Genomic DNA, 21,212 nt, shown 5'->3' on the forward strand with positions numbered 1-21,212 from the left:
TGGCCTTAGCCTGAACAGAGGCAGCACCAAACCAGACAGCTATAGATTAGGTTAGAATGGACTTGATGATGGCCATGTAGAATTGGACCAATATTGCCTGAGGGAGATTTTCTTTAGCTGACACAAAAAAAACATTCTGATGGGCTTTCTTAATAAAGCATGTGATGTTATTGTCCCATGTTAAGGTTTTGTGACAGCACAGTGCCCAGAAACATAAATGATTCTGTTATCCCGATGGCTGAGCTGGTGCATACTGTACATTAACATTCCTTCTACAAAATCCCATACCAAATGACATATAAAAGAGACTTAGCTACTGGATGGACACACAGACACACACACAGACACTTGTCCTTTTTTAAAGTGGATAGAGAAAATGTGCAACTCCACATAGACAAGTATGGGAGATGAACCCAAAATGTTGGATCTATGTAGCAGTAGCACTGCTAACTACTCTACCTCTGCACTGCCCAACAGATTTAACATAACATTCCCAAAATCTTTCAATCCAGTTCGGGGTTGTGGGGGGCAACAGCCTATTTTGGTAGCACTGAGCACAAGGCAGGAAACAGCCCCGCAAATTATGTCAATCTATTGTAGGGCCTGCTCATACACATACTTGTACTTACCAATTAATGTAATTTGCACGTCTTTGTGGATGTGAGTGGTAAACAGAGAGAATGTGCAGACTCCCCACAGACGATGAGAATTCAAACCCAGGATGCTGGATCTGTGAAGTGGTACCACTACCCACTGTACCACCAGGCTGTTCCTAACAAGCTTAGGTTTTTAAAAATATATTACCATTGGTCTTCAGTTTATTTTGCATCTTATACAGACCACATCATAAATACACTTTACAAAATAACAGGATATGGTTCTAACAATGTACAATACAAGGTATTTCAAATATATAATAAATCACAGGAATTAATGAAATCCAGGGATGAGCTTCCAAATATCCACAAAGTAAGCTACAAAACCTTAACTGAATGTTCATAGGAGTAGGTTAGCATTAAGATATTCTAAACAGCCATGGTTGAGTCTATTATGGTTTAGCCAGGATTTGATCCCTGGCTCTATTAGCAGTGAGCAGGAAAGGCTACCATGTGTAAAGGGATGACTATTAGAGTAATCGTAAACAAGCAGAAAATTGAAACCAGATCATTCCTATTGAACATAATACCAAAATATAAACGCAAAAATATTAGTAAGAGAAATGAAAGGGAAAGTCAGAACTGGGAAATCTTAACAGCACAACTAACACACAAACAATGTTTTTGTTTGATATCCACAGACTCGCACAGTGTCACACCCTATGCATTGATGATGTTAACCTCATAAATTCTGGGACCGCGTACCACAGCAACTGTCGCTGCATCCTAATGGCTGACTCACAATAAAGCGGCAACCAGGATAAAACAAAATGGCAGCAAAAATGATGCAAAATAGTTTCTAATAACTGACAACACTTTTACAATAATAAACTATAAAATCAGGTCCAGCGCCATAAAAAGACAAACTTGGAAATAACTGTTAATTAAAAAGGCTTAATCAAGTATACAAAAATATGCCAACATACAGAATCATAACAGGATCGAGTTTTTTTGTCTTTTAATTCATTTAGTTTATTGTCTTTGATGTTGTGATATAGTTTGTTCCAGAATATGTTTTACTTTTCTTTTGTGTGTATTTTATTTTGTGTCAATAATTATTATTATTATGATTGTTATTTTACTTTAATCATGTATTTATGAGTCCTTTCCTGTATGATCCTTGTGTTTTATAAGTTGAGCCTAAATGGGCAGTGCCCCCTGATACTGCAGCAGGGATACCACCCCAGAGCTGTTTAAGTTACCAGCAGAAGTAAGCTGGCAGCTTGGACATTCGTGTTTACCTTCTGTGTTCTGGTTCCTAATTGGATTCTGATACATCCCTGGTGTGTGTATGTTTTTCATTTTTTTAATCAGTCTGTTTTTATTTAAATATAATTTTCTTTATTGTGGTTTTGGTTTTGATCTGCTTATATAGAACTTTTTAAATATTGTGCTGTTTTTTAAACATTTTGCTATTATGTATTCTGTTCAGAGTTCTGTAGTAGTTCTCATTCGGTTTTGTGGTAGTTTTCCTTATTATCTACAGTACGTTGTCTTCTAAATATTGAGTCTAAAGAAATATGGCCACTTAATCATGCAGCTGGGGTACTAGGCACAGTAAGTATTTAAGGAGAAGCAGCCTTCTTTATTCAGGAAGACCACTGAAACCAGTGCAGTAATTCAAATGAGAAGAAGTGAAGGCATGATTGATGCAAGTGGAACATGATAGTAAATCAAGTATTCTTCTGCAAACATGTAGATACTGAACAGAACTGGATCAAGTCTGGGTCAACATCTTAAAGACGAAGCAGGTAAATGACTTTATCAAGAAATCAAAAGTTACTGTGTGTGGATGTAGGGGTAGGTATACAGTTAGTTAAGTAGGTAGGTAGGTGGGTGGGTGGGTGCAAATCAAATTGTATCACTAGTGAAATTTTCAAGTACTGCTAAATGAGTTAATAAGGCATTATATATTTGTTACAGACTGACCCTTGCTGTCCCGACAACTCCAAATATCCATGTCTTGACAATGCAGATTGTTACTGCCACTATGTCCCAGCTTGTCATGTGCCTCCAGCCTCGCCAGTCTGTTGCATGGAACCCATCTTTATTTTAATGGTGAAATAGATTAGTCATGTGAATTGTGTGAATGACCTAAGGCCTCCACTGACTACTGCCTCCAAGTAAATCTAGGCATTAAATCAAAGAATTCTTTTGATACCTAATATACGGGTATAATATTAAGAGATGTTGTGACACTCAAATATGAACTGTATGACAGTTTGAGAAAACTTCCCTCAACCTTGGTAATAACTGCAATATTATGAATTCCAAATGAAAAACTACATTTTATAATCAGTGCTGAAAACTGATGTCAAATCATCTTGCCACATGTGTAAATTGCCTCCACAGAGTTTAATTTTCCTCCAACAACCCCAGAAATATGTACTTAAAGATAGATAGATAGATAGATAGATAGATAGATAGATAGATAGATAGATAGATAGATAGATAGATAGATAGATAGATAGATAGATAGATAGATGTTCTTACCCCTGTGCCTAATGTAAAGCATGCCAAGTAGCAGTGTGTAAGGAGTGCTAGTTATTTGAGTAAACAAATGGCATGTAAACCTGCCCATGTAAACCTACAGTACATGGCAATGACCAGATGACCAAACAGGGGTTTGGCAGTTTCAGCTGTTTCACTACATGGAAATGTTGTGTGATCAGGTCTCAGTGACAGGTGCTTGTACCCAGCTGGGAGAAGGGAGTGCCCTGACAAACTTAATTCTCTGCAGTGTTTCCAAATATACATAAATTGCCAGGTCATCACTGAGACAGTCTTATATTTGAAGAAACATACATGAAGATAACTGCTTTGAAGATAGGGGAAACATTAAAAACTTTGTAAGTTGATCTGATCATGGGTCAGTGCTTGTATTATGACTGAGATTATATATACAGCAATATAAATACTACTAAAAGATACATAACACATTCGACTTATTTACAGTTTGTTAAAGTTCTTTGTATTTTTTGGCACTTTTGTATTTTTCCATTGTTGTACTGTATATACCCCTTCTATATAGGGAAGGATAGAAGAAACAGAGTGGCTTTCTGCAGTCAGTGCACTCCAAGGCATCTTAGTAATCAGTGGATGTTCCATTTCTACAATGTAGTGTTTATCCTGGGATGTTGTCACCAGTCAAGCTGTCTGAAAGTGTGACCTCTACTACCAACCCTTTCCTTGTTTTTTAGAAGACTTAAAATGACCATCCCCCAGCCCTTTAAGTCTCCCACAAGCTGCTCCTGCTAGTTTAAGGGCATTTTCGTGCTGCCTGGGTGCAGCCTTGTTAATAATGAAGAAGTTAAAGTGATACCACAAGAATATAATGCACGATGATGTTGCTTTTAGTGGTAACCTATTACAAGACTAGTACTAAATATTTTATAAACTTGATTTCAGAGGTATTGCTTTTGCTTGACTAGAAAACATTAAGTAACCGAGATAACAGTCATAAAACATACTTACTGAATTTGCATTCAAAATATTTGTATTGACACAGTACATAAATGTTTAAACTGCTAAAACCAACCGAGAGAATGTCTTTTAATTTATGTACTGTTGCATACTTGCCAAATGAGAAATGAAAGCAATTCTATGTTCAAACTGCCTTTTCTCTGCCTACTCACAAACCAAAATATTTTTTTTTACTGATAAGGATTTGGGGGAAGTTGGCATCTTACTGAAAAAAAAAATCATGTGAAATTTTAAAATACAATTACTGCAGCTATAGCACTGATCTAGCATAAATAATATTATCTCTGTGGAATGGACATTCTAGGATTATGACCTTGGCATGGGGAATCGAATGTGCCTTAATCATGCTTAACACTTTATTGTTTCTGTCAGTGTTACCCAAGGCGAAATGCTCCAAAAGGAGATGCAAGACAAAGAACAATTCATAAATGGACATCATGAAAGTTCCAATTAAATCCATAAGAACATAATAAATTTGACAAACAAGTGGAGACAATTCAGACCATCAAGTCTGTTTGTTTAACTAACAGCTAACCTGTCCCAATATCTCATCCAGATACTTTTTAAAGGTTGTCAAGGTTTCTGCTTCAACTACAAGTCTTGGTAGTTTGTTCCAGATTCCATCAACTCTCTGTATAAAAGTGTTGGTTTCAGTTTTAAATGTGTTTATCCTTAATTTCCACTGATGTCCTAAAGTACGTTATTCACCCTTAAACTGAAAGAATATTGCTGGATCTACTTTATTAATGGCTTTGAGGATTTTAAATATTTGGATTAGGCCCTCCATGCAGTCTCCTCTGTTCAAGACTGAACAGGTTTAATTCTCTGAGTCTTTCAGAATTGGACATGTCCTTAATTCCTGGGGTACACCTGGTTAACTTTCCTCTGCACAGTTTCTAGTGCCGCTATGTCTTTCTTGTACCGTGGTGCCAAGAGCTGCATGCAATACTCCAAATGCAGTCTTACTAGTGCATTATATAGTGTGAGCATAACTTTCCTTGACTTAAATTCTGCAGTTTTATGATATAACCTAACCTAACATTTTATTTGCCTTTATATTGCTTCTGTGCATTGCTTACTCAATGAAGATGTTGTGTCAACACATACCTCTAAATCCTTTTCAGAGGTTACTTCCTTTATGAGAGGGTCTTCCATCTTGTAATTATAATTGAAGTTCCTTTTGCCCATGTGTAGCACTCTGGACTTTTCTTCATTAAACTGCATTTTACAGGTATTTGCTGAGTTCTGAAGATTGTCTAGGTCAGCGTTTCTCAATCTTTAAGTATTTACGACCCGAGTTTTCGTAACAGTTTTAATCGCGCCCCCCTAACGTTTTTTTGAAACCCTACTAAAATGTATTCCTATATTTTTTGCTGCCGATACACCGCTACAAGTGTAAAATTTTCCAACGAATAGCAAAATTACGCCACATATGGCAACATTCGCGCCCCCTTTTTTGTTACTTCTGAGAACCGCTGGTCTAGGTCAACCCCAAAATATTCTTGCTTAGAACAGGGATAACTGAGACCCATTCCTAGAGACAAGCCTTGGACTGATGTTTGTTTGACAGTCTAGTGTCCGGGTGACCCTTGTAGCCCAACTGGTCTCAGTTAAAAAATAAGCTGCGTGGAGACACAATAAGAGTTTGCCATTCACAAGATGATGGGTGAAAGTCAGACTGTCATTTGGTGACAGGCAAGAGTGGAATGAATCTGGGCATACTAGGACTTGGTAATGGAAACAGACCCTTAAGATATGGGCCATAATGTTTCTGACAGAAAAAGACCTAGACGTCATGTGGAAGGCCGAAAAATGCTAGACATATAGTCTGTTTCACCTCTACGTGCAGCGTTTGTACTGGAAACAGATTTCTCAATTTTAACCGAACTTCTGTGCTAGCCATGGATTGTACATAATCAGAGGCATATATGGAAACAAGATTTCTTATAAGGTTTCTTGTAAGCAGTGGCACATCTACTGTACATTTAGGGCTAAGTGGGGCACTACCCCCCAATCTCCCAGTGGTGCACAAATGAAGTAAGTGGTAAACTTTTCTCAATGATTTTACATAAATTGTTTCTAGCAAACCATACTATCAATTTTTCCAATGTTCCATGATATGCTAAATGAAATTTGTTGTCTAGAAATTTTTTTCTTTTGGAATATGTGAAATTTTCTTTGTGTCTGGCATCTCTGGCCTGTTTCCAGGTTGCTTGGCCAGGCTCAAAGACCCTGCAGTGTTCCCATCATACCTTTGCTCATGTGTGTACATATGCAGCTTGAACCTTTCAGTTCTACACTGGGGTCTATAGAATAGAGCCCTTTTAAGCAATCCATTGGTTGATTTTTTATAAATCATGCATGTACATCTTGCTTTTTTGGAGTATTTATCACCATCACCATGAATCACATTGATTACTTATGTACAACACAACTTAGCACTTCACTCACTGAACAAAAATTAAGTCTTACATGTAATGTTAACTGAAGGGTCTGAGAGAGGTACAGACAGAGCAAAAAGGAGGCAGCAGCATTAGTGGCCGAAGTAAAGACCTTTGTTTGAGCAAAGTAAGGTGAAACCATAGACAATGACTTTAAGGCGGCCTCAAAAGGGTTCAGTAAAAACTACCTGACATTCAGGAAGGGTAGATGGAATGTTGCCCAGTCTGCTATCAGTAAGGGTGATGAAACATTGATTTCAACTAACGATATTGACAAGAAGTGGAAGGTGAGCTTTGAGAAATTCCTAACCTCAGTGTTTAGAAGTTGAGGTTGCCTCAGTGGATGAGAATCACCTACATTGATTAAAAAGCTCTGTAGTAGCAAAGCCACATGGTTCACTAAAATCCAACTGGATATGCTGAAAGACAAGGATATTGTTGTGGTGTTTTAGGTAACATGTCTCTTCAGTGTGGTGTGGGCTTGGGTGTCCATTTTCAAAAGGATGAAAAGAGGGTGTATTCTGTTTTCAGTGGGATCCCACTGCTCATCTTTCCTGGAAAAGCCTATGGTTAGGTAGTAGAATGGAGAATCTATCTTATACTTGAACCTGCGATAAGTGGTCCGTAGTTTCGAGCAAGTTTTAAATGAAAAAATCATGTGTTGGCCTCCAGTCGGGTGTGGGTATGCACAAGCTTGCTTCGTTCCGTGGTTGATTGGGGTGCTTGGCCAAATGCACAGCATACATGTGTGGAGGCAGCCTTGGAGGGGGCAGTGTGTCATGCCTGAACCCGATTATACAGAAGAGATAAATAGGAGCCTACACAGGAGAAGGGGATAGAACAGATAGAGATTCGCGAGAGAAATGGAGAGAGACAGAGGTTAAAGCCTGAGAGTGGAGGGAGACAGGGGATCTTAGAGCAGATGATCCGGGGATGAAGAAGGCCACTCCAGCTGAGTGGCTTGTTGTGACTGGAGTGACCCGGAGCTCGCTTTTGCACAAGTACGGGGAGAGGCAGCAGGAGAAAGAAGGTGCGAGGTGAGGCTCAGATTGGGAGCCCTATTGGGACAGCATGCACCAGGGCCTTGAAATGATGGTTGGCTGTGCCTGGCAGTTGGGTGTCTCCTCTGCTGCAAGGTCCTATGTAGGGTAAGCAGATACATTTTTGAGATAAGATTCCTGCCGTGGAATTTTAGCCTTGTTACAATACAGTAGGAGCAATGTGGATTCTGTCCTGGCTCTGAAGTAGTGGACTAGTTCTTTGGCCTGGCATGCGTATTGGAGGAGGTCATTGGAATTTGCCAATTCCCTCCACGTTTGGTTCGTAGCAGAGTAGGATTCTTTTCAGGTTCAATTGTCATCCTCACTAGGTGAAATCTAAGGCCATTTTATTAGATTAAAGAGTAATTTTGCAAAATACATTTAAAACCCTTTGTCTTAACTTGAATAGTGGATACCAACCTATTTGATAACAGAAGAAAAAATTGCAAATTAATTAGCTTATCGACTTAATTTACCTTTTCTTATATTAAAAAACATAAGTAATGCATTGATCCAATCAAAAAAGGCATGTCTCTCTACTATAAAAGAAAATCTTGAGACGAGACTGTTGCCAAGAGATTTTTTCAAGTCCCGACCTCCTCTCAACCATTTACGGTTAACGGCCCACACCCACGGTCCTCTCACCTCTCATTTAGGGCTGCACGATTAATCTTTTTTTTCTCATGATAACGATATTTATGATCCACGATCAGTTAATAAATATCGTCGCGATTTTACAGTATAAAGACCAAACTGTTTTTTATGGGCTGAGTTTACGGATTGGACTGCGTCACTATGACGTTACTGCGTCTAGATTGCAAGCGCTTTCTGAAGCAGTAGAAGTTAATAGCAGCAATAACAGTCAGTCAGAATAAATATATGATGGCGGAGCAACGTGAGGAAGGTGCAGAAGTGCGATCGTTAGTTCCTAAAAAGGGGTCATACTCAGTTGTCTGGAACTATTTCGATTTCGAGGAATGTGATGTTGATCAGGTACGAGTCTTGTGCAAACTTTGCTCCTGTTCCGTCCAAACGTCCCAAGGTAACACAACAAACCTCATCAACCACCTTAAAAGCCACCACAAAGTACACTATCAAGAATTTCAACGACTGAAGGCACAAACAGCAACAACAAAAAATGACCAGCCATCCACAACACAGACAACAATATCAGGGACATTGTTCAACGCAATACCATATCTGCCGAGCTCGCAAAGACACCGGGAAATAACAGAGGTGATCACGTACCATATAGCCAAGGATATGTGTCCAATAACCACCGTGAGCAGTGAGGGGTTTAAAAAAATGATCGCAACACTTGATAAAAGATATAGCATTCCCTCACGCAACCATTTTTCCAATGTTGCGCTGCCCTCGCTGTATGCGAAATGCCGAAAAGAAATAGAAAGAGAAATTCTCAGGCTCAGCCTTGAATATTTTGCTGCCACGACCGACTTATGGTCAAGCAGAACTGCGGAACCGTATTTGAGCTTGACAGTTCATTTTATTGACAGCGAGTTTGAGATGAAAAGCAAGCTTTTGCAAACTTCGTTTTTCCCACAAGACCATACAGCGGAGTTTATTGCAGTGGGCCTCAAAGAAGCGATGTCCGCTTGGGGCTTGGTGGAAGAAAGACTTGTGTGCATCACAACGGACAACGCAGCTAATATGATTAGGGCAGCATCTGTGAATAACTGGCCGAGGCTACACTGCTTTGGTCACAGACTTCATTTACCAAAGAAATAATCGTCATTATTAATCGTGATAAAAATTTTGAGCAAAATAATCGTGATAGTCATTTTTTCTGTTATCGTGCAGCCCTACTCTCATTCATGTGAATGCTTTTGACAGACACAGTTCCTGCGTTCTCAGCTCTTATAAATGTTTACGTTTTCCTCACTTTAAGTTCCCAATAAAAGAAGACTTATAATGAAGAATTTCATCCCGAAGGGTTATCAACAGAAGAAATGAGTACACGGGCAATCCTAGCACAGAGAAACGATGAAGTCAAACGAATTAATACGAAAATTGTTAATCGGTTACACGGCAAATTGGTTAAATGTGTATCAATAGACTATACTGAAACAGTTGGTGGTGATGGTGTGGAAGATGAAAACATCAACTTACAATATCCCGTAGAATATCTACAACCGTCAACACCGTCCGTTCTTCCACCAGCCGAATTACTGTTGAAAGAAGGATGTATCGTAATGTTATTACATAATTTATGTATGAGTGATGGGCTATGCAATAAGACAAGATTAGTTGTATTCAAAATTGGTCCAACAATTCTGACATGTAAAATTTTAACAGGTGACAAGAAAGGTAATGTAGTTCATCTTCCGCAGATAACATTAGACACCAAAGGAGATCTTGATATGCCATTCGTATTAAAATGTTTACAGTTTCCCGTTAGAATAGCTTTTGCTATGACAATTAACAAATCACAGGGACAAACATTTGAAAAAGTCGGTTTATTTATTAGAGAGAAAAAACGATATTCACTCACGAGCAGTTATACGTTGCACTGTCACGATGTAACTCCAAACACGGAATCAAAAATGCGATATTGACAAAAAGTTAATTCCAAATTGTTTTTACTGAGGTTTTACAGTAAAAGTGTAAGTTTAAAAAGTATCTGTGTGTTAATTTCAAAGCCAAAGATAACGAAAACGTATAATGCAACGAATACCTCTAACGCAACATGAAACATAATTTTCTTTCAATTTATTATGTTTTACTATTTTTTACAGAGTCCCCTAGTTTCATATAAGTTCAAATGAAATAAATGCATGTTTCAGTATTAGAAGAACTGGCATAATTCTTAGTAATTAGGAAAATATTACAAAGAGTAGACTATTGCATGAACAACATAGTGAGCATCTTAAAGAAATTCCATAAAGGAAAGTTCATCATCATCATCATCTTCAACATCATTATTGTCAGCCATGCTAATGTATCTTTTTAGCTAAAATCAATCATCATGTTAATTTGCCAGATTTACTTATCATAAACCAACATCAAGGAAAGAAACCATCTCATAAGCAAACGTGATGCTTTGTCAACTAGTGCCTGGAAGCAACATTTTTTATGTGTTCAATACCATTAAGAACATCACCAGCAAGGCATATTTCTTTTTATATCTGTTTCTTTTAAAAAATTTTTCTACTTCGTTTGGTGTCTTCTTTTGGATCTTTTGAGCTCTGTAAAGAATTCAGTGTTATTTATAACTTTTACTTTTTTCATTTCATCTGATTACATTGATTTATTTTGCGATTTTTCTTTTTCTTTATTTCTGTAACGCCATTTTATTTACCATCACATGACCATGATTGCCACTACTGATGATGTCAACAACTATCGGTATAAATATGACAGCTTTCACACAATCCACCATTTCTTGGTGGATAAAACTGTATGTGTAAAAAAATAAACCTTTTCTTTAGGTTAGTTTAAAAAAAGATACTAAAAGCAGTATTTCGGATATCAGACTATAACTTTGTGAAAAGATTTTCTTCTCGGTTTTGCCATTAAAATCATTGTGGATATGATTCTTGTATTTTTCCCAGTAATGTCCCTGCTTTCTCAAGAGTACTCCTTTGTTTTTCCCTGGCTAATCAGCAGTAAGGAGACCTGGGTTCGCTTCCCGGGTCCTCCCTGCGTGGAGTTTGCATGTTCTCCCCGTGTCTCGTGGGTTTCCTCCAGGTACTCTGGTTTCCTCTCACAGTCCAAAGACATAAAGGTTAGGCGCATTGGCGACCCTAAATTGTCCCTACTGTGTGCTTGGTGTGTGGGTCTGTGTGCCCTGTGGTGGGCTGGCGCCCTGCCCGGGATTTGTTTCCTGCCTTGCACCCTGTGTTGGCTGGGATTGGCTCCAGCAGACACCCATGACCCTGTAGTTAGGATATAGCGGGTTGGATAATGGATGGATGGATAATTAGCTCCTGGGTTCACTCTTTGTGATAGAATGTGTATCTTAGAAATCAAGGAGGACCTCAGAGTAGAACTACTATTTCTCGGGATTGAGAACAGTCAGTTAAGGTGGTTTGGGCATTATTTTTATTTTTAGATAGATAGATAGATAGATAGATAGATAGATAGATAGATAGATAGATAGATAGATAGATAGATAGATAGATAGATAGATAGATAGATAGATAGATACTTTATTAATCCCAAGGGGAAATTCACAATATTTTAACTAACTTTACTAAAAGCAAGTAACATTCCATACAATCAAGTAGAGTAGAAAAGATTGGGCATGAAAATTAGAATGCTGCCTGGACACCTCCTATAGTTAGGCACAGCCTACTGTGAGAAGCCTGAAGGATACGTCCAGATTATGCTACGGGCTTTATATAATATCGCTAGTCTGGGAGCATTTGGAAAACTCTCAGGAGGTGTTGGAGAACACTGATGAGGACAGTGCCCTGGTCAGTCCAGTTTAACATGTTGCAACAATGATCTTCACTATGAAAAGTGTAACGATGTTGATGATGATTAATAGATACGTGGAATTTGAGAAGAAAACTAAAATGTAATTGCTTTTTGTTTTAATAATAAATGTGATAAATGGTTAGCAGAAAATAAAGTACTATCTTATTTACTTCAAGAACCCCAACATACCCGCATGTTCTCTGAGTGTTTATGTGAGTTTTTCACCAGATTTTGAAGTTTTCAGCCCACATGCCAAATATACGTGTATTGGTAACCTTAAATTAATACTCCACCCCATTTTTTTTCTGTGTTACATACCACATGTAGTTTGTAGTGTTGGCCAAGTATTATTTTTTTTCTCATGTGTTAATGCAGAATGGAGAGAAAAAGGTTTTGTGAAGCCAACTGTGACTAATGCTGTACAACGACAAATGATGTCCATTGGAAAAAGGAAAAAAAAAAACTTTCGTTACTCATATTGCATAATCCATAAGTCAGTTATCCAGTTATATGCTCAAAACATGCAAAACACGTGCTTATTTGCTAAAATATTGTTAAATATTTACTTCCAGAAAAATCAGTGCAAATCATAAATAGGAAACTAAAGCAATCATGGAATTGCTAAGTAAATGTGACTATATTAGCAGTTTCCCACCATCCATGACTGGATAGTTTCTGACATGCTGTGAGACTGACCAGAAAAGAAAAAAATGTGATATGGAAAATAGATTGGTAAACTTCAGCCTACTGAATGGCCTGATAACATACCATATCTGTGTGGTGTTTTAATACTTTACACCAGTGCTTCCCAAACTCGGTCCTGGCGACCTGCTGTGGCTGCAAATTTTTGTTCCAACAAACTTCCGTATTTCATTGGACTCTTAGCCATTAAGTGAGTCGTTATTTCCCAGTTTCTGTGTTTTTGAGTCAATGTAGAAATTACAAAGTAAGTTTGGCAGATTTTTATTAAAATGTAATAAGCAGTTATATGGGATATATATATATATATATATATATATATATATATATATATATATAGCATTTTCAACCTAATTTTCATTCTGCTTTTCCAGGTGTTCTGGTTATTTAATTTATTATTTACTAACCTGACACGGAAGTCGTTGCTGCTTTCATCATCCCAGGTGTCTATTGTGCTGGTGTCACTATTAGGGTTAAATGAAGGGAGCAAACTACACAGGAAAAGGGGAAAATAATACAAAAACAACAAAAGAGAGTTATTTCTATTTATTTATTTATTTCTACTTAAACCACATAGAAATATTTCTAAATGTCTTATAAATGTAAAAACCATAGTGTTGTGTTTTTCTGAATGCAGAATAAGAGAAGAGTTAAAAAGACCAGCTGATTAAATGAGATCAGTTGTTATCGATTATTATCACCGATTGTGAATCTGGTTGGAACAAAAACCTGCAGCCATAGTGGGTCCCCAGGATCGAGTTTGGGAACCACTGCTTTACACAGTGTAGTATTCTCTGTGAAGCAGGCCTACAGTTCTCAACCTGTAATGTGTTAATCAAGTGGTACACCAAAGAACATACAAAAATGACAATGAAAATGAGGGGCCAGGTAAAACAGGGACAAAGTTTCTGGCAAGAGTGATGAAAAAGTAATAAATTAATAACACACAGGTTACAGAGAGGGATTTCGAATATGCATTACAAATTTGAAGTTCAACATATATTTCATTTTGCTGACCTTGTTTGGCCAACTATTATTTTCAGAGCAGTTTTACAGATTAATGCAGAAGACTATACAGTGTGGAACATAGACTAATATTAATTATTAAGAACAAAATAAACATACATAAACTTTCATTTTCATTTCAATGTTGATTCATATTAATCAAGAGTGGAAAGTTATTGTTTCATGCATGTAGTTAGCCATGTTTGCTTACCTTTATCCATTTTTAAATATAAATACAGGAATAAAGTGAACATAGAATCAGAAGAAGAACTGCACATAAAGTTATTAAAACTGGAAGACCCTCTGTGACATGAAACAGGGTCAAGTCTTCACATTGAATTGTAAACATTTTTGAGTTATTTTCCTCTTTTCTGACCTGAAGCTGTTTGTAACTTGAGAGTTATGTTTCTCTTCTTTTGATCCAAATTACATTACAAATATGGAAATCTTAGGGTTTCTCATTTTTACTCCATATTAAACCACACAACTATTCTTATAAAGAAAAATAATTAATTGAAAAACTTTAGGGCGGCACGGTGACGCAGTGGTAGAGCTGCTGCCTCGCAGTAAGGAGACCTGGGTTCGCTTCCCTGCGTGGAGTTTGCATGTTCTCCCCGTGTCTGCGTGGGTTTCCTCCCACAGTCCAAAGACATGCAGGTTAGGTGCATTGGTGATCTGAAATTGTCCCTAGTGTGCTTGGTGAGTGTGTGTGTGTGTGTGTGTGCCCTGCCCGGGGTTTGTTTCCTGCCTTGCACCCTGTGTTGGCTGGGATTGGCTCCGGCAGACCCCCGTGACCCTGTGTTCGGATTCAGCGGGTTGGAAAATGGATGGATGAAAAACATTAGGAATAAATAAGGAAAATTAAAAGACACAGTCACATACAAATCTGTCTGTAATTCCTTGTTAAAATATTGTACATAAATATAATAATTAGGTGGGGGATAAAGAAATACCGCTGATAGTTGTGCCCAATTAGAGTTCAGTACTTCACAATTTATGCACATGGAGGAGCAATACAAATATCTGGGGACAATCATTGATAACAGGCTAACCTTTGATATCTACACAAACAATTTGTTAGAAGGGGCAGATATGGCTGTTCTTCCTTAGGAAATTGCAATGCAATTTTTGAATGAGTATTTTATTTAATCTATTGTTGCATTTTCTTTTATATGTTGGCTTGCCAGCCACAGCAATAAGAACAGAAACTACCCTTAACAACATTGTAAAAACTGCCAGTAAAATGATTGGTTTACAGCAGACCTCCGTCACTGAACTGTATTACAAACAAGTCAGAAAGAAAGGGGAGTCAATTCTGTCAGACAGTAGCTATCCTTCTTTTCCAAAATTTCAGCTGCAGATTTCGATTCCTGAGTGTAAAGACCAGCCGGTTTAAGAACTCTTTTAGTCCTAGAGCTGTACACATTTTGAATTCTTTTATTTGTAGGGATGCTGCTGAATTCTAAATTATTATTTTGTGTAGTTCTTAAAGTAGCTCTTCTTCTTTGTACTAATCTTGCGTGAAGAAGGAAGGTTGAGAAACCCCTCATATACAGTACATCCACTTTATTAATTACTTATGGGATGTAAAGATGTGTTCCACAAGCTGATTCTTAGTTTACAGTCCATTGAACTCAGAATTTACTGTACATTTAGCTTGTTTTACTATTTTTTTTTAATTTTGTCTGGTCCAGAAACAGTGCAACATATTGTTACCTCTAAGTAATACTCCTAATTATTAAACAAAACAAAGACTGGTTAGCAGTTAACAGTCTAGCGAGTTTAAATGAGGATGACATTCATTTCATTGCATATCAGTTTGTTTTTTTGTCTCCAAAGACTGATTAGCTACATATCATTTATAAACTTTATGAACATGTAAAAACTAACCATATTATTAATTGTTTCATCCTACGACTACCCACTGTATGTGTTACCTGGGAATTCAATTAGATTTACCTGAAATGTAATACATTCAAATAAGCATGACAGTACAGTGGTTAGTGCTCCTGCTTCACAGCTCCAGTGTCTCACGTTTGAATCCCACACCAAGTGTCACCTGTGTCTGTGTGGATATTGGACACTCATGATTTTGCTCACACTTTCCCAAGGACTGCAGGTTAGATTATTGGTGAATCCAAATTGGGGGTGTGCATGAGTGAGAAGTGTGACTAACAGCACTTTATACTGTATATACTCAGAGTTGCTTAATGCCTTGTACTCTGTCCTGCTAGAATAGGCTCTAGCCATTGAGAGGCTGAACTGGATTAAAAAATGAAAAAACTCAACCCTGCCCTTATACAGGGTAGTTTAAATAAAAATTTAAAAAACTCAACCCTAGTAGTTTAAATAAAAATTACTTTAAAAATTTGAAACACTGAAGAGACTGTTGAAAATATATGAAAATATTCAATGCATACATTTAGCTAAGACAAGAATTTAGTTGACACCAAATAAGTTAAAGTTAAGACCATGTTGATAGAACAGAAAATAAGCAAAACTTCACCAAGCTGGATGTGGCAATCTGTACTTTTCTTTTTTTAACTTTCACCCATTAACTTGCATGATGAAACACCATTTGTCCCAGACTTTAATTATGTCATAATATCTGTACAGTTCTTGTAGCATTGCTCCACAACAAGTCTCTCCATCCATAGCTTCTAGTAGTTTACCCAGTTCTAAGCAGAACCATTTCTAGCACTGCAATGACTTGCACGTTTTTAGTGAAGGATGAATCGTGGCTTGTTTTAACATGAAATATCACTCATTTTGAACTTTTAAATTGAATGATTTGTTTGTATATTTTATAAGAACCAGCAAAATTTTAAACTGTCAGATTGATTAGTCACCACTACTTCATTTTACATTGAGATCTTAACATCTTCTCTTGGCTCATGGGATAAGAACATGACTCACAAAAGAGACCAAAGGAATGAAGACAGGGATTTTATTTCCTTCTTTTTTCACAAACCAACCAAGCAGTTATGGGCTGATTAGAGTTTGTTTTGTACGTTTGAAATTGAATTTTTTTTCCAAAAAAATGTAAACTACAGACATACAAAGTTGTGAAAAGCAGCCTGAGTTACAAAGCAGAGTCTGGTGGTTTTTGGTCATTCTTCTTGGGCTCCCTGACAGTAGCACCATCTAATAAGGTTTAATACTCCTCTCCTTCCTCTTCCCCTTCTCCCTCAACAGAATCCACACCCACTTCCTCGTAGTCTTTCTCCAAGGCAGCCATATCTTCACGTGCCTCAGAGAACTCCCCTTCCTCCATACCTTCCCCAACATACCAGTGGACAAAAGCACGCTTGGCATACATTAAGTCAAATTTGTGATCAAGACGTGCCCAAGCCTCTGCAATGGCAGTGGTGTTGCTTAACATACAAACAGCCCTCTGGACCTTGGCAAGATCACCTCCAGGTACAACAGTGGGAGGCTGGTAGTTGATGCCCACCTTGAAACCAGTAGGACACCAGTCTACAAATTGAATGGTACGCTTGGTCTTGATAGTGGCAATAGCTGCATTGACATCTTTGGGTACCACATCACCACGGTATAGCAGGCAGCAAGCCATGTATTTGCCATGGCGAGGGTCACATTTGACCATCTGGTTAGCTGGCTCAAAGCAGGCATTAGTGATCTCAGCCACTGAAAGCTGCTCATGATAGGCTTTCTCAGCAGAAATAACTGGGGCATAGGTAGCTAGAGGGAAGTGGATACGAGGGTAGGGCACCAAGTTGGTCTGGAATTCTGTTAGATCAACATTCAGAGCCCCATCAAAGCGCAGAGAGGCTGTGATAGATGACACAATCTGACCAATAAGTCGATTGAGATTGGTGTAGGTGGGGCGCTCAATGTCAAGGTTCCTGCGGCAGATGTCATAAATGGCTTCGTTGTCTACCATGAAGGCACAGTCTGAGTGCTCAAGTGTGGTGTGGGTTGTCAAGATGGAGTTATAGGGTTCTACAACAGCTGTGGACACTTGGGGAGCGGGGTAGATGGAGAATTCCAGCTTAGATTTCTTCCCGTAGTCAACAGAGAGACGTTCCATCAACAAGGAAGTAAAACCAGACCCAGTGCCACCACCAAAACTATGGAAGACAAGGAAGCCCTGGAGACCTGTGCACTGGTCAGCCTGAAAAGAGAATATTAACAGTTAAATCACAGATGCCTTCAATCTAATACGCAACACAAAACACAACCACATTAGACTCTTACCAATTTTCGGATTCTGTCCAAAACCAGGTCAATGATCTCTTTGCCGATGGTATAGTGTCCGCGAGCGTAGTTGTTGGCTGCATCTTCTTTGCCGGTGATCAGTTGCTCTGGGTGGAAAAGCTGCCTGTAGGTTCCTGTACGCACTTCATCTGTTGGTGGGGTAAAAAAAAAAAAAAAAACATTCATTACTCATGAGTAGATCATAAAAACTACGAAGGAACAAATAAAGTTTGCACAGAAATATTACCAATAACAGTTGGCTCCAAGTCTACAAACACTGCTCTGGGGACATGTTTTCCAGCTCCTGTCTCACTGAAGAAAGTGTTAAAGGAGTCATCCCCTCCTCCAATGGTTTTATCACTGGGCATCTGCCCATCCGGCTGGATGCCATGCTCTAAACAGTACAACTCCCAGCAAGCATTTCCGATCTGGACACCAGCCTGGCCCACGTGGATGGAGATGCACTCACGCTGTAATACAAGAGAAAAAGGTTAGTAGGCTAGCTAGATATTTGAGCACATATGAAACAAAAATGACAGAAAAGTGGTGCCATCTCAAGCAATAAATATTACGAATACAAAGCAAATATCACCTTTCGAAGGCAAGTAGACACATCATATAAAACGCACCAAGCTTATCAGGCACATCCAAAAAAAATAAAGTAGTAACATGTCATTTGGACTTCCCTTCCTCAAAAGGCTTTTTAGAAAATAGTTGAAAGAATACACAATGGAGTTAAACGTGTTACATTTAGTTTTTATATATTCTAGCTCTAATAACTGAATACAGTGGAGGCTCACTGATAATAAAGTAACTGTAAACGACTTCTGTATTGATTTAAAAAAATTCTAAAGTGAACAAGTAAGCACTTTTCATAAAACAAAGAGATGCCTGCATCGAGCGGGTGGTACCTCGCTAGCTCTGTTGTCAAGACAACCAGGCGGGCCGCGGGGGTGGGGTAGGAGTGGGCGTACCCAGTCAATACTGACAGTCTGTATGTATGGGGGCGGAGGTGGGGTGGGAGTAATACACTTGCTAAAAAACGCTCTACACCAAAGAAAGCAACCGAAGACGTTAAGCTTTGCTATTTTTCCCTTTTCGGTTTCATCTGGCGTAGCTCAATAGATTACAAAAAATGGTTCCGTGCCAAAGCGGGCTGCAAAAGCCCACATCCGATGCCAGATGTGAGGTTTAACAACTGCGCAGCCGGTGCCAGATATGAAGCAGTATATGAAAGACGTTGTGGCACCGCCCAAAAAAAATGAGTAGATGATGTATTCCGCTCACGTCCAGTTTTCTTCAGCTCACTTTGTGCGCCAGCTCACACCACAGTTGTTCCAGTGTGGATCGCATGAATGCCGTACGTTCTTTGTGTTGTCTCGTGCGCGGGGTGTTCGAATGGTTCAATTTTCTGATCAACGGTGCCGACTAAATGAACAAAGGCTACTAAACACCGCCACATACCAAAGACCAAGCCCCCCCCCCGCCCCCCCCAAAACAGTCACCGTTAGTCGACCCTTTGTCTCAATCTTCATCTCTCTAAACTTCCCTTTCCGTATCTTCACCAGCCTTGCTATTGCATTTCGCTGTCTATCCTCTTTCTCTTCCTCTCCACCCAGAAACACACTCTCTTTCTTGAAGTGTAGACATTGTTATTGTGGAGAACGGATCTGACTGGAAACACACCCATATCCCGACTCGGCAAAAGGAATTCCACCATTAATCATTATTTTCCTAGTCCATTTTTTTTTTTTGCAATACAGTACAGCATTCGGAGCTGTGGCATTTTATTAATGTATTTCATTTCAAACATAAAACTCCATTGGTGCATTCCGACTAGTTGTGATTATTAATTGTTATTAACTCTCTTACAGCTGTTCATATAAATCCGTCCCCTACCCGTTATGGCAGATGTGTGAAGCACAACCCCTTGATTGCGTAAACAGCATTTCTTTAACATCATATTGTCCCACAAGAATGCCACGCACTCACCATTGTCGTTGATGCTTAGCTCGCTTGAAGGATCTGACAAAGGAAGCGATGGAGGTAGGACCTCTCTGCGGATGTCTTCTTACAGCGCGACGGTAAGGGGGTCGATGTAAGAGAACCTGCCGCACATGGGGACGAACCATTCAATATATACACCACGTTGCCTTGGTGACTCGGGTCTGCGATTATCTCATTGGGCAGAAGGGCGTGTGGCCGGCTCGGAAAGCCGGCAGGAAAACCGCTGTGATTGGCTAAGGGACATAGTGGGGATGAGGTATCCTCCTCCCAGCAGCTTCTCCGCTGAACAATAGAGCAATAGATTATGCTATCCATTATCAGGACGTTGGTCGCTCAATTTAGTTTTCCAGAACCCCACCCGGCGCGCTGCGGATAGGCGCTTGGGCACCATATAAACTTCTCTACCCATTTGCACCATATGTACACAACAGTATTTGGTACCTGGGTCGTATTTATGTTTTATTTGCTTAACAGCAGGAAGGACGCTTTTCTTAATGCCTCTGTTATGAAATGTGCGCATCGCTGCCGAGGTTTAAGCAACTGCGTCGCTTAGACACTGTTTAAACAAGATTGTGTTTGTTACAGAAACAGCACCGAACTGGGTGGGGGTACCTATGGCATTTGTTGCTATTGCAAAATATATCTTCTACAAATAAAGATAATGTGTATGCAAGCGTCCTCGTTGTTCACTATGCAGCAGGCGCACAGTATTCAACCCTCTCCAAACTGCCTTCTTATTAGCCAATCATATTCGCCAGCGTTTTAGATTTACCACGTTTGATTGACTATTGATCTCGTTCTTTTTTGCTAATATTTGCCTACTCTCTACTTAGCTTTAACAGCCCCATTAGCAATGCAAAAATTAAAGGGGGCAGGGGTTTGTTGGATCTCTCACGTTCAGGATGTAAGCAGATGGCAGGTTGAAATGAAAAAAGGTCTTGGATTCAAATTACAACACCGGATGGTGCAACCAAAGGACAGCATCCAACTGCATTTAATTAAAATGAAAGTATCATAATTCAACAGCATTAGTCCTTCTAAAGATCTTGGTTTTCTTTTGATAAAAGAAACATCTATTGTATGCACTGTATCCTAACTTACAGTCATGTACCATTTTATTACGAAATTACAGTACATTCCTTTAAATTCGGACAGCATGTAATTGGCTTAGCTGTCGGATTTGCACAGGATCCTGCAAAGGAACTGCCTGACACGAATTAAAGGAT

At 38.9% G+C, this 21,212-nt stretch overlaps 1 protein-coding gene and 1 long non-coding RNA gene across 2 annotated transcripts in view; one reads left to right on the forward strand and one right to left on the reverse strand.

Annotated features, from left to right (window-relative positions):
- Positions 1–17,885, forward strand: part of LOC127527313 (uncharacterized) — a 69,107-nt gene extending 51,222 nt beyond the window's left edge. The window contains exon 3 of the long non-coding RNA XR_007934613.1: positions 17,604–17,885. This is a non-coding gene — a long non-coding RNA (uncharacterized LOC127527313). The remainder of the gene's footprint in view (positions 1–17,603) is intronic.
- LOC114648808 (tubulin alpha-1A chain) lies at positions 16,692–20,131 on the reverse strand. Its single transcript, XM_028798070.2, has 4 exons — positions 19,972–20,131; positions 18,227–18,449; positions 17,980–18,128; positions 16,692–17,896 (listed from the first exon to the last, which is right to left on the reverse strand). Exons 1-4 carry the CDS (start codon positions 19,972–19,974, stop codon positions 16,916–16,918), a joined length of 1,356 nt encoding a protein of 451 aa, XP_028653903.1. The 5' UTR covers positions 19,975–20,131; the 3' UTR covers positions 16,692–16,915.
- Between the last annotated feature and the right edge of the window lie 1,081 nt (positions 20,132–21,212).

The sequence above is a fragment of the Erpetoichthys calabaricus genome, chromosome 3 (genome assembly GCF_900747795.2).
Source record: "Erpetoichthys calabaricus chromosome 3, fErpCal1.3, whole genome shotgun sequence".
In the NCBI taxonomy this organism is placed as follows: Eukaryota; Metazoa; Chordata; class Cladistia; order Polypteriformes; family Polypteridae; genus Erpetoichthys; species Erpetoichthys calabaricus.